Source organism: Zootoca vivipara, chromosome 10, assembly GCF_963506605.1.
Source record: "Zootoca vivipara chromosome 10, rZooViv1.1, whole genome shotgun sequence".
Lineage (NCBI taxonomy): Eukaryota > Metazoa > Chordata > Lepidosauria > Squamata > Lacertidae > Zootoca > Zootoca vivipara.
In genome coordinates this window covers 37,412,566-37,425,911 of record NC_083285.1, presented here as the reverse complement: position 1 = coordinate 37,425,911, position 13,346 = coordinate 37,412,566, and the positions used below count along the sequence as shown (strand labels likewise).

The 13,346-nt window shown below is 42.1% G+C and overlaps 1 protein-coding gene across 2 annotated transcripts in view; it reads right to left on the bottom strand.

The window, feature by feature from the left end:
• The window catches only part of ELK3 (ETS transcription factor ELK3), a 48,908-nt gene that overhangs the window by 9,935 nt on the left and 25,627 nt on the right, over positions 1–13,346 (bottom strand). For both annotated transcript variants that reach the window (XM_035127167.2, XM_035127165.2), the window contains exons 2-4: positions 9,689–9,897; positions 7,873–8,667; positions 3,521–3,643 (exon numbers count right to left, since the gene is read on the bottom strand). In XM_035127167.2, the coding sequence (XP_034983058.1) occupies positions 3,521–3,643; positions 7,873–8,667; positions 9,689–9,895 (1,125 nt within the window). In that variant the 5' untranslated portion in view covers positions 9,896–9,897. The remainder of the gene's footprint in view (positions 1–3,520; positions 3,644–7,872; positions 8,668–9,688; positions 9,898–13,346) is intronic.

The window sequence follows — 13,346 nt, the reverse complement described above, 5'->3', positions numbered from 1 at the left end:
CTGTTGCCACTTCTTATTTGGTTCTTGGGAAGAACACTTTTCCTATGCTAATAGATTTGTCATCTTGGCCTTTCTCTGAACCACACGTTAGTCAAATAAGGGCCCTTGATGTGACGGATCTGGATCCCCTTTTCACTTCCAGTTACCACTAATAGGTGCTGGATGCACTTGGCTCTCACTACAGGGCAAGTCGTGGGTGCTTCTGTCTGATCCTCACTGGATGGCTCTAATCAAGTGTGCAAAATTATGAAAGGCTAAAAATAAGGGAGTTCGTGTGAGGCGAAAGAGAGCCCTAGGAGGACTGCTGCAAAGCAGGTTGTGTTCTAAGTCAGAACAGTTGTTGAAGGTTAGGGAGGATATATGGGGAGTTGAATATTTGGGGTTTTCAGGAATCTAGTTCTTGAAGCTGTGCTGCACAAGTTGTGGTCCATCCCCAGATTTTGGTGGCAAGTGTCTTCTTCCAAATACTCTATATCTAGTGCTGTATATACTTCAAACTTTTTTCCTTTCTCCCTCTCCTTTTGTGTGCATTTTAGAGTCAGGATCAAGCCTGTACAACGACGATCTACAGAACACTGGACTATTTCCCATAATGCGTTACAGTATATACTGGATATGAATCAGGTTTGCACAAGGTGCATTGTATATCAACAACCTGGGAACAGTCCACAACTCCTTCCCTGCAACACCTTCTCCCCAATTTCTGTTTCTGCTTAAACGCTACCCAGTGTCACTTAGGGTGTGTGTGTGGTTTCTTCCCCCCCCCCCTTCTGAGTACACACACTCAGCAGAAAAACATCTAATAGGACAAAGAGGGAATTTATACTTGGTGGGAATGCCTCGAGCACACCAATTTGTACAAGCACACAATTGTTAATTTATTAAGCGGTGGAATGAAAGAATGCAAGCCTGTTTGCATGGCTGTAGTAGGCAACAACAACAAAAACAGTATTAAAGCCACCTGTTTTTAGAGACGTTTGCAACAGGACTCTGACCTGAACATGAGAAGCAGATATATTGCAACCAGATACCCGTATTTCATCACAAATCCTTGTCTTCTTTGTATGAAAAAAATCCTTAAACCCAGGAATGCAGATGGGAATGCAAGGTAGCACAACACAAACTCGAATATTTGCAGATAGCATACCACAGCACTGCTGCTACAGAGGTTTAATAAAAAGCCTACAGTTCTTATAGGCTGAATTTACGGACACACATAGAAGTGCCTGTGTGGCAGGAATTTGGTGATCTCAGCCCCCACTCACTTCAACGGCATGGTAATCCTGCAGTTACATCTTCCTTGCTTGCTCCAGGTGCTTCCCTGACATAAATTTACTCCTTCCTGTTATTGGTAAGTGTAGTTTTCCTGCGTCAGCCAAGGAAGCCAGATTCCAGGTGATAATGCTAATATTTTCATACCCAGTATAATTTCTCCCTTTTTAAAATAAGGATTGGAAAAAAAACCCACATGATACTAGACTCATGGAGCCAAGATGCCCCTGCAATCATGAGCACTTTCTCTACATTTTTAATCCTTGTGATTTTAAACTGTTCCTGCAGCTTCCCTTAACACAGCCTCAGATAGGGCATGCTAATCCTCTTGAGAAATCTTCATATTCTTTTGGGGGGGGGGATTTATGTTTTCCCATGCGCAGATAAATTTTGATGTACAGTCTCTTTGACATATTTTGGCTGAAACATCAGAGCTGCTACAAAAACATAAAAGAAGCCTGCAGGATTGGGCCAATGGCCCGCCCAGTTCAGCACTGTGTGGCCCTGGTATACAGAAGCATACTACCTCTGACTGTGGAGGCAGAACATAACCATCATGGCTAGCAGCCACCATGCTTACAGGAATTTGTCTATTTTTTCAGAGCCATCTGAGTGGGTGGCCATCACTGCCTCCTGTGGGCAGGCTGAAGAAGTACTTTGTTTCATCTGCCCTGAATCCTCCAGCATTTCACTTTGTTGGATGTCCCAAAGTATATCCATATGCATAATTTTACACATTTTATCGTGTCCCTTTTTGCTCATCTTTTCTCTAAACTAAAAAAGCCCTACACCACTGTTGTTATCTTTCCTCCTGGTGGAGTTGCTCTGTCTCCTTGGTCATTTTGGTTGCCCTTTTCTGAACCTCTTTCTGAGTTGAGTTGAGGCGACCAGAACAGCACACAGTGTATTCCAAATGCAGCTGCATCATAGCTTTGTATAACGGCATTATGATATTGGCAATTTTGTTTTCAATTTCTTTTCTAATGATCCCCATTGTTGTTGTTGTTGTTGTTGTCTAGTCATTTAGTTGTGTCCGACTCTTCGTGACCCCATGGACCAGAGCACGCCAGTTTGGTCAGACTCATGTTGGTGGCTTCGAGAACACTGTCCAACCATCTCGTCCTCTGTTGTCCCCTTCTCCTTGTGCCCTCAATCTTTCCCAACATCAGGGTCTTTTCCGGGGAGTCTTCTCTTCTCATGAGGTGGCCAAAGTATTGGAGCCTCAGCTTCAGGACCTGTCCTTCCAGTGAGCACTCAGGGCTGATTTCCTTCAGAATGGATAGGTTTGATCTTCTTGCAGTCCATGGGACTCTCAAGAGTCTCCTCCAGCACCATAATTCAAAAGCATCAATTCTTCTGTGATCAGCCTTCTTTATGGTCCAGCTCTCACTTCCATACATCACTACTGGGAAAACCATAGCTTTAACTATACAGACCTTTGTCGGCAAGGTGATGTCTCTGCTTTTTAAGATGCTTTCTAGGTTTGTCATCGCTTTTCTCCCAAGTAGCAGGCATCTTTTAATTTCGTGACTGCTGTCACCATCTGCAGTGATCATGGAACCCAAGAAAATAAAATCTCTCACTGCCTCCATTTCTTCCCCTTCTATTTGCCAGGAGGTGATGGGACCAGTGGCCAGGATCTTAAGTTGTTGTTTTTTTTTATGTTGAGCTTCAGACCATATTTTGCACTCTTAATGATCCCTAGCAAGGATTTTTTCCATTTGCACAGGTGCAGCGCACTGGGTCAACATCTTCATCAAGATATCATCGTGTCTGGCGCATGTGTTTTCACTAACTATGACAGAGGGGGGACTTAGTCATCCAGTCCAAACCCCTGCAATTCAGGAATCTTTTGCCTAACTTGGGGCTGGAACCCAGGACCCTGAGATTGTGTGTCTCATGTTCTACCAACTGAGCTATCTCAGCTTGGCTTATAATTATCAACCGAAGCCACCTCTGCTGCTGCCCTAGTGATAACAATCGCCTGCCCCTTTAGGAGGCTGACTCCAGAGAAGCAGTAAACCTCCCTCAGTGCACTGTGTACAGTTCCTGCCTTTTGGCACCTTCGTTGCTTTGCCTCTCACCCTGTTACTGAAGCTCCTTTCCTGAGAGAAGGTATTGTTTTTGCACATCTAATGTTATCTCTTTTCAGAATGGAAATGCCCCCATCCCCAGCCACAAAAAGGTTCCTTTGGCTACCTGGCCAGAATGCACCACCTAAGAGAGCAGAGTCATTGCTCCAACCTACCTGGAACAGGGTGTTTGGTCCTTGCAGCCTGGCAGGACTCAAAGGAGCGACAGGGCTGAGGCTGCTCCAGAAGTGGATGCTAGAAAGCAGTGGACTCGGGGTCAACAGCAATCCATTTGGGGTCTGCAAGACAAAAGACAAAGACATGTGTTCCGACGTTCATCTGCTCTTTGGCTTAGCCATGTCTTGACTCAGATTGCCAGGCTGAATGTTACAGGGGCCCCTCCTCATTGCTTCGTCCCATAGCCTTTTTGTGCTTAGAAACTGTTTTCCTTTCTGAACCTCGGGATTTTTAACATTAGCATTTCAACAGGGATTTGATGTAAGAATTGTAATTACATGCACTGTGCTTTCTCTGGGTGAGTTCCTATGCAACTTCTTTCTAGCTACATCTTCTTGGAAAGGGGAACTATGAGCAGAAAATGATGGAGAAAGAGAGGAAGCTGGGCCCAAATATGCCCTTCTACTCACAAAAGGGTTGTTCTACATCTCACACGAGAGAGCACTCTGTGATCCAAAGCCGTGTGTGTGTAAGCAAAAGCACATGGACTGCTATAGAATCTGCCTATTATCACACTGTGTGGACGCTTAAGCATTTGCAAGACACTCCTCCTGTCAATTCCCTTTAAGGATTGGGCCATACCTCAGCGGTAGAACAACTACTCTGCATGCATCAGGTCATGGGTTCAATTCCAGGCGCCTCCAGCTAAGGCTGGGGGAAACTGTCTCTCAAACCCAGGAGAGGCAATGTCAGTCACCATAGGCAATATTGATGTAGATGGACCACTGGTCTGACTTGGTATATGGCAGCTTCCTATGTTTGCAATCCTTTGGGTCTATCTTTACTGTGTGAGTCCAAAGCACTGAGCAAAACTGATGTACGGTACTCTGCATATTCTATAGCGACTAAGTGCTAAAGCTGTACAGGTCTAAACTAAGTCAGCCCTTGCTCCAGAATACATGACAAAAATCACTACTGTTTAGTTCATTTTTGCTTTTTGGCCATTGCAGAATCTCTTGGCTGATATTATTTATTTATTTAATTATTATTATTATTATTATTATTATTATTATTATTATTATTATTATTATATTTGAGCATAATACTCTATTTTCCTCTGCTTGTTTACTCTGCAAGTTTCTTTGTTTATTAACACTTCAAGTCAATGTTGCTGAACGTGTCCCTTGTAGGATATGACATCTCTCTAGAGCAAAGTACCTCTTTTCTTAATAAGGAAGCAGTTTCACTGCCTCATCATGCTCAGTTTAGTTTTGCCACAATCACATGATACATCTGCCCAGCTGAGAATAAGAAGGCATTTTGTTTTCTAACAGAGAAGGTAGAAAAAAGTATGAATATTGCTTCCCCCCCCCATGCTGCATATATTCTGGACAGCTCCATACTGACTATCACATGATGAAGGATTTAGCTTGGACCCTTAAGAATATGTTCTACCACTGAACTATGGTTCTTCCTCATTGCTTGCCATCATTAGCTCACATGGCGTAAAAGAAATTGGTACTTGCAATGATCCACAAATTTTTATTTATTTATTTTATTAAGCCAACAAATATTTCCATAAATATCAGACATTGTTCTCACTTTTAATCTTTGAAGAAGAGTAGAACTGGACCTATTTTTATACCATAAATGGTGTATTTACCATAAAATGTATATTTACTGTAGGATGACAGAATAAGACCCCACAGAATGCAACTCCTACAGAGAACTTTGAAATCTCCTAGCCACTGGGACTTACTCCCCAAGAAATTGTATAGGGTTGCCACTTTACAGCTACAACTACAAAAAGCCAAGCGGTGCCTTAAATATTGGCACATTTATTACAGCAAGTTTTCATGGACTAGAATCCATTTCAAAGCTTATGCCACAATTTATGAATTGGCATTTAACATGCTGGAAGACTGATGCTTTTGCTGCACCAGACCAACCCAGCCATCCTGCTGAAGCTTCCTGCACAATCTTCTGCATGTTTCCGCCGAGGTGCATTTTGTTGAACTCCATGGAACTTCGGTCCAGGTTAGTAGTTTATAGCCCAAATCTACCTAGCTAGGCCTGTGTAGATTTTCAAATGCTATTTTCAGCAGCATGACTCATGAATAAATCTGAGATTTCTTTTGCAAGCAGCCCACAGCTCAGAAAGCAACTGTCAGGTCATTTATTTTTAAAAGAACTGCAAACTCTCAGGCTTTCATACCCAAAATAAGTAGGTTTCCTTTTTTAGCATCATAGACCGAGTTGATCGCTGCTTAGTGTTAACTGTTCTACCACATGTATTTTGGCTAAGCTCCGCTCCCTCATCAGCACAATGTCAGAATCCTATTGTTCTATACAAGGTTTGAGCAAAGAGCATTTTTTTAAGCCAGCCTTCTCTACTCTGGCGCCATCCAGATGTTTTGGGCTGCAATTCCCATCTGTCCCAGCCAAGAGGCTTTAACCCCAAAAGAGGTAGATTTAGAATGTGATGGGCTAACATGCCAGCCAGGTTATTATGTGTTTTAACACTTAGAGAATGGATGCTTTAAGTTGCAGTGTCTGTGTTCCCTGCAGAGAATTAGTTTGTCCAACATTATAGAGTATTAATAAGGCTAGTTTTTAAAAGCTAGGCAGAGACACCTTTTCATCAAGGCCAGAAAAGGTCGTCAAAACAAAAGTGTCTTCAGTTGTTTCCAGAAAGGGCCAGGCTGCTTAATACTTAAAAGAATGCTACTTTAAAACACATATTCACATTACCATGTTAAAATAGCAGTTTCTGAACTGCTGCTGGACTGAATAACACACAACTCTTGCAAGATGGAAGAGGAGGACTGCAACTGATTTCCATCAGCAAGCTCCCAAAGACAACAAAGAGAGCAGCCAGGGCTCACTAGCACGATGTGTACCTTTCAGTGCTAGTGTAGAGCACCAACCTTCTGTTGTTACCAAATGGATAATGTAAGCAGATGATGCCTGGGATTCAGTGACAGAGGATTCCAGACTTAAAGCCCATCTGATGCTTAATGCAAAAGGGAGAGACAGTTGCATAGACACTCATTCTGCCCTTAAGGAGTCAGCCTTTTTTATTCTGAATACTGCAAAACCACTTTATGATTAAAGAAAACAGCTTGACCTAAACATGTCATTTCATATTTTGTTTGAGAAAGGCCACGGTGCCAGCAAACTACAAAATGTAATTAAGCTGCTAACGGTCTATTCCACAGTCTGGCCTCTTGTTCATGGAAGCACCCAGATTTCCTGGCATCTAAAGTGTCCACTTTCTTAGAAGGCTTTTTTCAAGCCTAAGTGTTGTGGAGGGGTGTGGTCTCTTGCTTCCTAGCTGCACTCTCCAGCAAGATCAACACACCCACCCAAGATTTGGCTTGAAGAAAAGCAAAAGCCTAACTGAGAGCAGATGGGCAATAGTGGGTTTACATGTATTTGATTGCTCTCTCGCTGTGTGTGTGTGTGTGCATGTGCGTGCCATGCCCCCAACAGCACCTCCACTTTGCAAATTTACCCGAAAGCCCCAATGCTATGCAAGATTTGTCATGGGGAACGTATGCATAGGTTTCTAGCAGATAGCTGGAAGTGGTGACTTGTCCATCCTGGAAAGCTGTTAATGCATGAATGAAATTTACATGGCAGGCAGAGCATTACTGAGAAGGGTCTTCTCAGTGGTGGTACCCCTATTTGAACACCCCAAAAAGATTTGGGAGGTGCCTAAACTACTGTCATTCAGATTAAGACCTTTTCATTTCTCCAGTGTTTTATTTATTTTATTTTATTTCATTTCATTTGCATGCCACTTTTATCTTCCAAGGATCTCAAGGTGGTGTACATGGTTCTCCCCACCCCCATTTCATCCTCACAACAACCCTGTGAGGTAGGTTAAGGGAAGAGAGTAAGCTTCATGGCTGAGTGGGGATTCAAACCATGGTTTCCTAGGTCATAGTACAACACTCTAACCATTATGCCACACTGGCTTTCTTTCAATTTTGCCTATGCTTTTGCATATGCTTTTTTACTGACTGCTGCTCTCCTGAGTTTTGCTCCTGCTGTATGTGTTTTATTTGTAATAGCTGCTTTTAAAAAAAAGTAACTTGATTGTATTTTTAATCTAAGGAACATTTTAATAGAAAAGGGACTCATACATTCTTAATAAACTACATGCTGCTTTTTTTCTTTCTGTCCTTGGAAGAAAAAGGCACTTTATCCAAGGGCAGGCCATGGGCATCACTAAAAGGAACTCAGGCGGCAATCCTCTACACACAGGAGTAAGTCCCACTACACTCAGCAGAGCTTACGTCTAAGTAAACATGCATAGGATTCCCCTGTCCAAGTGTCAAAGTCTTACCTGGGCAGTGAAGAAAGCAGGAGTCAGGGATCCTGAGGGGAGTGCTGGGCTGTTGAGGGCAATAGAGCCGAGGTCAGTGCTTGAAAGAACCATTGGAGGTGCCGAGATCTCCAAACCTTTGGGTTTCTTAGCCTTTGGGGGAAGAGAAGGAGATTTTGTCTTGGATCCTGACGACAGGTTCAGTGGCTCGAGGGAATCAGAATCCTGGCAACTGGACTCCAAAAAGATGCTTCTGTGTTCTGAAGGGAGGGGTGAGTTCGGAGACAGAGACGGTGACCGGGAGGAAGATGGCGAAGCCGACGAGATGCTGGCAACATTGGGCAACATTAAAGAGGATATTTTTGCAGAGACAGAGGATGCTAAAAAAGCAGAAGCGGCTGCTGCCTCGGATGTTGATGGCAGGGACACTATGGGCCTCATGACTTGCTTGTCTGATTTGTTTGTCACAAATCTTATAACAGTTCGGACTTCTTCCAGAGGGGTGGGGCTCTCCAGTTTCTCCTCCAGCTTCTCTGTTTTGATCTGCTTGAGAGTTTCTGGCTGGTTTTGCAGGGAGTTGATGGTGAAAGAGGAGTACAACCCCGAATGGATATATTCATTACGGCTTGCGCCTTTCAGGGCCGCCAAGCCATGCTTGTGTTGCTCTCTACCTTCAAGAGGTATCTTGCAGTCGCTGTCCTGCAGCAAAAGGCTCTCCCTGCTGATTTCCACAGCATGAGGATCCATCTTTAAAATGTCAGGGAATGACACAAACTTGTACACAAACTTCTGCCCAATCACCTTCTTGATGATGTTCTGCATTAAACAGCAAACCAAGGGTGACATTCGTTAGTATTTTCACAAAGCAGCTCAGTGCGAAGCATCTCCTCTACGATTCAGGAGGCTCCAGGTTTGCTTCCTGGCATCTCCAGTTAAAAAAATCAGGTAGCTTGTGGGTTTACTTAGGCCTGGCATGGTTACTTAGGCCACAAGTCCATTTCCCTCAAACCATGCCCACCTGTGTCTTACCTGAAGCCCCTTGTGGTGTCAGGTGAGAGGCAGGTGGCGATGTGGCTGCCAATGACCAATTGGGAGCCTTTAAGTGCACTCGTAAATATGCACTGGCAAAGGAATCCTTGCTGTCCCTGCTGATCAGGAAGCCAGCTGGGATTGGCTGCTTGTGGGGACTCCATCGTCTGACATCATTGTGACATCAGGTGACTGACAGGTGGGCAGACCCCACCCACCTGTCAAAATTGGCCTGCATGTGCTAGAGGAGATAAGATCTGGCCCTGAGGTAACAAGTGATGAGAAAGACCCTCAGCCTGAGAAGCTGGAGAGCCACCGGCAGTTAGAGTAGAGTAGAGTAATTCTGGGTCTGACAGACTAATAGTCTGACATTCTATAAAGGCAACTGCCTAACATAATATAATATGTGCAATCTGATTGACAATGCTTCCTCCTTATAAACTGTCTGTAGGCTGCCCTGCCTTTAGGTGGCTACTTCAAGACAGCAGTTTGCTGGGGAATTTACTGCTGCACTGTTTTTGAGGGGGTTGCTTTTTGCATTTAGGCAAGGAAAATGATGCGTTCGGGTTTTAGGTTTTTTTTTTAAAAAAATAAAGACTTTAAAATATATTATTGATATATATGGCTGGCTGAAATCTTTGTAAGTAAGTGGTATTTTACTGTCTGAATTTTGTATTTGTGTTAACTTTTTGTGAACAGCCTTGCGAGGCTCTTTTTAGCCAAAAGGCAGCACTCCAACTTTAACAAGCATGTTAATACTTTTTGCTTTCTTGTTTAAGCACTGTGCAAATAGAATTTTTAAAATTACCTTGTCATAGTAGTATCTCAGCGCTCTGCTCAGTTTGTCATAATTCATGTTAGTTTTGTTTTTTCTGAGTCCCCACAGCTTAGCCACTTCCTCTGCCTTAAGTAGCTTAAATTCACCATCATTAGATGTCCAACAAATTAGGTGCTCATGTTTCTGATCGAGAAGCAACTGCAACAGGAACTGCCACAATGTGATTGCACTCTCCATGCCTGCAATGGACAGAAAAAAATGGGGAGAGAGACAATGTAAACATTGCCTAACCTGCTCATCTTAGTTTCAACCACAACACTTATGTAGGATCATATGGGCAATTACACGTGCTATAGGAAAGTACAAAATACTAAAATGGAAGTACAAAATAAATAAAAAAATGGATGTACAAAATACTGAAGAAAATGCATTTTAAAATATCCCAATAAACCCTATTGTGAAATTATTCTGTAAAGATTATCATTTTTTTGCTAATCCTGTAGTAATATCCCAGAGAGAGAGAGAGAAAATATTCTAGCCTAAACCCAGCAAAGAGTGAAGCCCATTGATTTCAGTGGGCTTTAGCATTATTCCATGCTGGATTGAGGCATCCTTTTTAAAACATCATTTTTCACATTTAGCATATACTGAGATACCGGTACATCTTATTCTGAATATCAAATGTCCCAAGGATTTTCCATTAAGCTACTGTTTTTGCACAATGGACCATTGTTCTCTCTCCCCCTCTTGCTTACCTCTGCAATAGTCAATGGGATCCAGGCTGCCATTGCCTGGTCTTTCTCTCTCTCCCTCTCCAAGTGTAGACACAAAAGGACTGCCTAACTCTAATCTTATTTTTCTCCTGACTCTGTTAAGAATAATATTGTAATTCTGGGGTTTTCATTTTCCTGCTGTTGCTTTTATACTATGGTGACAGAGAACATCAAAGTTACAGTGATGTTCTTGTAAAAATGGACTGGTGTCAACACACCTACTATATAGGGACAATACATGTCTGAATACTCCCTATACACATAAAAGTGAAAAAGTCACAGATTGTTTCCAGAACTCCTCACAGTTTACTTTGTTTAGAAAATGCTGGGCTTAGTTCTGAGCTGGATATTGTTGTAATATTTCTTTTTCATAGCCTCTCTTCCTTTTTGCCATTACATTTTTGGGACTTCACCCTTCACACCTGGGCAGACAGATACACATGCCGATCATCTCTGTGCTAAGATTTAAGGCATTTCTCAAGGAAGTCTAAGCAAATAGTTTGAGCAGTGATAGGAAAATAACTGTTTTTTATTTTATTTTTAAAAACGATAAAGAATTATGCAATATTATAGTTTAACTTAGGATCTTCAGTACATCGGTGCTGCACCTTGTTAAAACATGTTTAAAACATGTACACATTACCCTTCATCCGATGTGGATTCCAGGCAGGTATACAACCAGACCTCGCATTATAATATCAAATGATAACAGCAAGACTTACTAATTAAGCCTAATATTTGTACTTCCCTGCTTCCCCCTTCTTTGTGTACATTACCTAATGAAGGTTATTCAGGAGAACCTGGAAGCTTGCCACACTTTTGTGACATTTTCTCTGGTCCCAATAAAGGTGTTGCTCTGTTGTAGATTTTGAAATATTTATTTTTATAAAGCTGTCTTATGTGCACATTTTCTGTATCTGCCACTAGGTGGCACACAACTTCTGAGTCTTCTTGTAACTCTTCCACATTGGCACAGAATAATTTCAAACTCTTCCTTGCATAGTTCCAGATGAAGCCGTGCACAAGGAATCATGCCACAGGATTCCGTTTGCAAACTGATCAGGCTTTAGTGCAGCCTTATAAGCAGAATTTTAAAAACCCCTCTTTCTTTACTAGAAAAACACATTCTATGTTATTAAACGTTTTAATTCTTTTGAGAAATTTTGTAACTGCATTATGCAGACTCACGTACAGACACAGGTTTATTAACCTGAGGTGTGTGCACACATAGCAACAGCCTTGTGGAAGACATGGGGTACATAATATTGCCACATCACAAGATATGAATCAAAGACTCCTCTGAGATGGGTTGCTACTATTCCAATTTCACCAATATGAGAACAAAGGCCACCCTATGGGGCCCTCAGCTTGGAATTGTCCCGTTCTTAATTCCTCAACTCTAAAGTAGTTCACTATGGGCAGGCATGCAAACTCTCTACCACTTAATCAATATGAGCAACTATTATCTCATTATGGCAGAACATAATCTGGATAACTAGTGAAAGTGGCTACATGACTTTCCGTGCAGGGCAGTTCACTTCCGTCTGAAGCACACCACAGATTTAACACTTCATTTTCTGTTTGTTTGTTTGTTTGTTTGCTTGCTTGCTTGCTTGCCTGCCTATTCTGTAATTCCCATCTATGCAACACTTCTTAGTTCATTGTGGGACAGGGCACAGGTTCATGGGGAGCCATTCCATACTCATGAGGAAACTCATATAAGTATGTAAAATGTATTTTTAGGCTCAACTATATGTATATTTTGGCACTTGTAAAGCTCAGGCACTCATTATGTTACACAATGTTTTTATGCACATCTTAAAGTGTTTCCAGTTAAGTCCTTTTTTGGTGTATTATAAAATCAGGATAATTGTATAAATGCATCCATTTAACATTTTGCTGGTAGATCCTTTCAAAGAAAAATCCCTGTCATTTTTTTAAAAGGTACTATTTGAAAATGCACCTTGCCCATATGATTCTTGTTAACCATCTTATGTTATTACATTCACATATTAATTTGTAAACATGCATGAAGCAATCATAGGCTGTGTACATGCAACATTTTATCGAAGAATCAACGGAGAACAAGTACTTTTTTATGTAGTCCACAAACAATATAGATCTATTGCATATTTTTGTCTCTGAAAAGCACTTATTGAGAAACTGGTTTCATTGCAAAAACAAAAGCTTATTGCAGATTGATCCAAATGGTGTGTCCATTTGAAAACGGAAGTAAAAAGATGTTTGAGGTCCATACAGCTGGGGGGGAGGGGTGTATCCACACTTGACCAACTTTGTTGTGGGTGAGTATATAAACCAAGATCACAATCACCATTTCCTTCTTCATTCCCCCTGGGGCATGTACAGGGAACAAAAGGTGTGGATAACAGAATCTAGGGAAGGCTTATCAAGTAACCCCACCCACCCTTGTATCTGGAATCAATCTAGATGCAAAGCTGCATATTGAGGATGTGCACAAACAATTCTGGTTTGAGGGGGAAAACACAACCTTTTCGTGCTACAAACTACAGTAGTTAGTGGGTGCGCAGCCATAGATTTTGGTAAGGAATACATAAAAATAAAATGGCCTTGTCACAATGAGGGGGGATCTGTGGCTTCCATCCTGTAGGGCGCCAGATCTCTCCCATCCCTGCTTTAACCCATTGTTTTCTCCAAACAAGAATTGGAATAGGTGCTTCAAACTGGCTTTCCAGTTGTGAAGCAGCATCCAAAGAAGTCATTTCACAAATAGAATGACTTCTGCTCACTCAACTGAATTCTCCACCCACATGCCCCAAACCTGCTCTGAGGTCCTCACAACACTCTGGAATACATCTGGGTGAGGGGGAAGATGGGGACTCACACAATGCCTCTCTGGCTTGGAAGCAAAAGGAAGCAGTAACTAGAGTCTGACC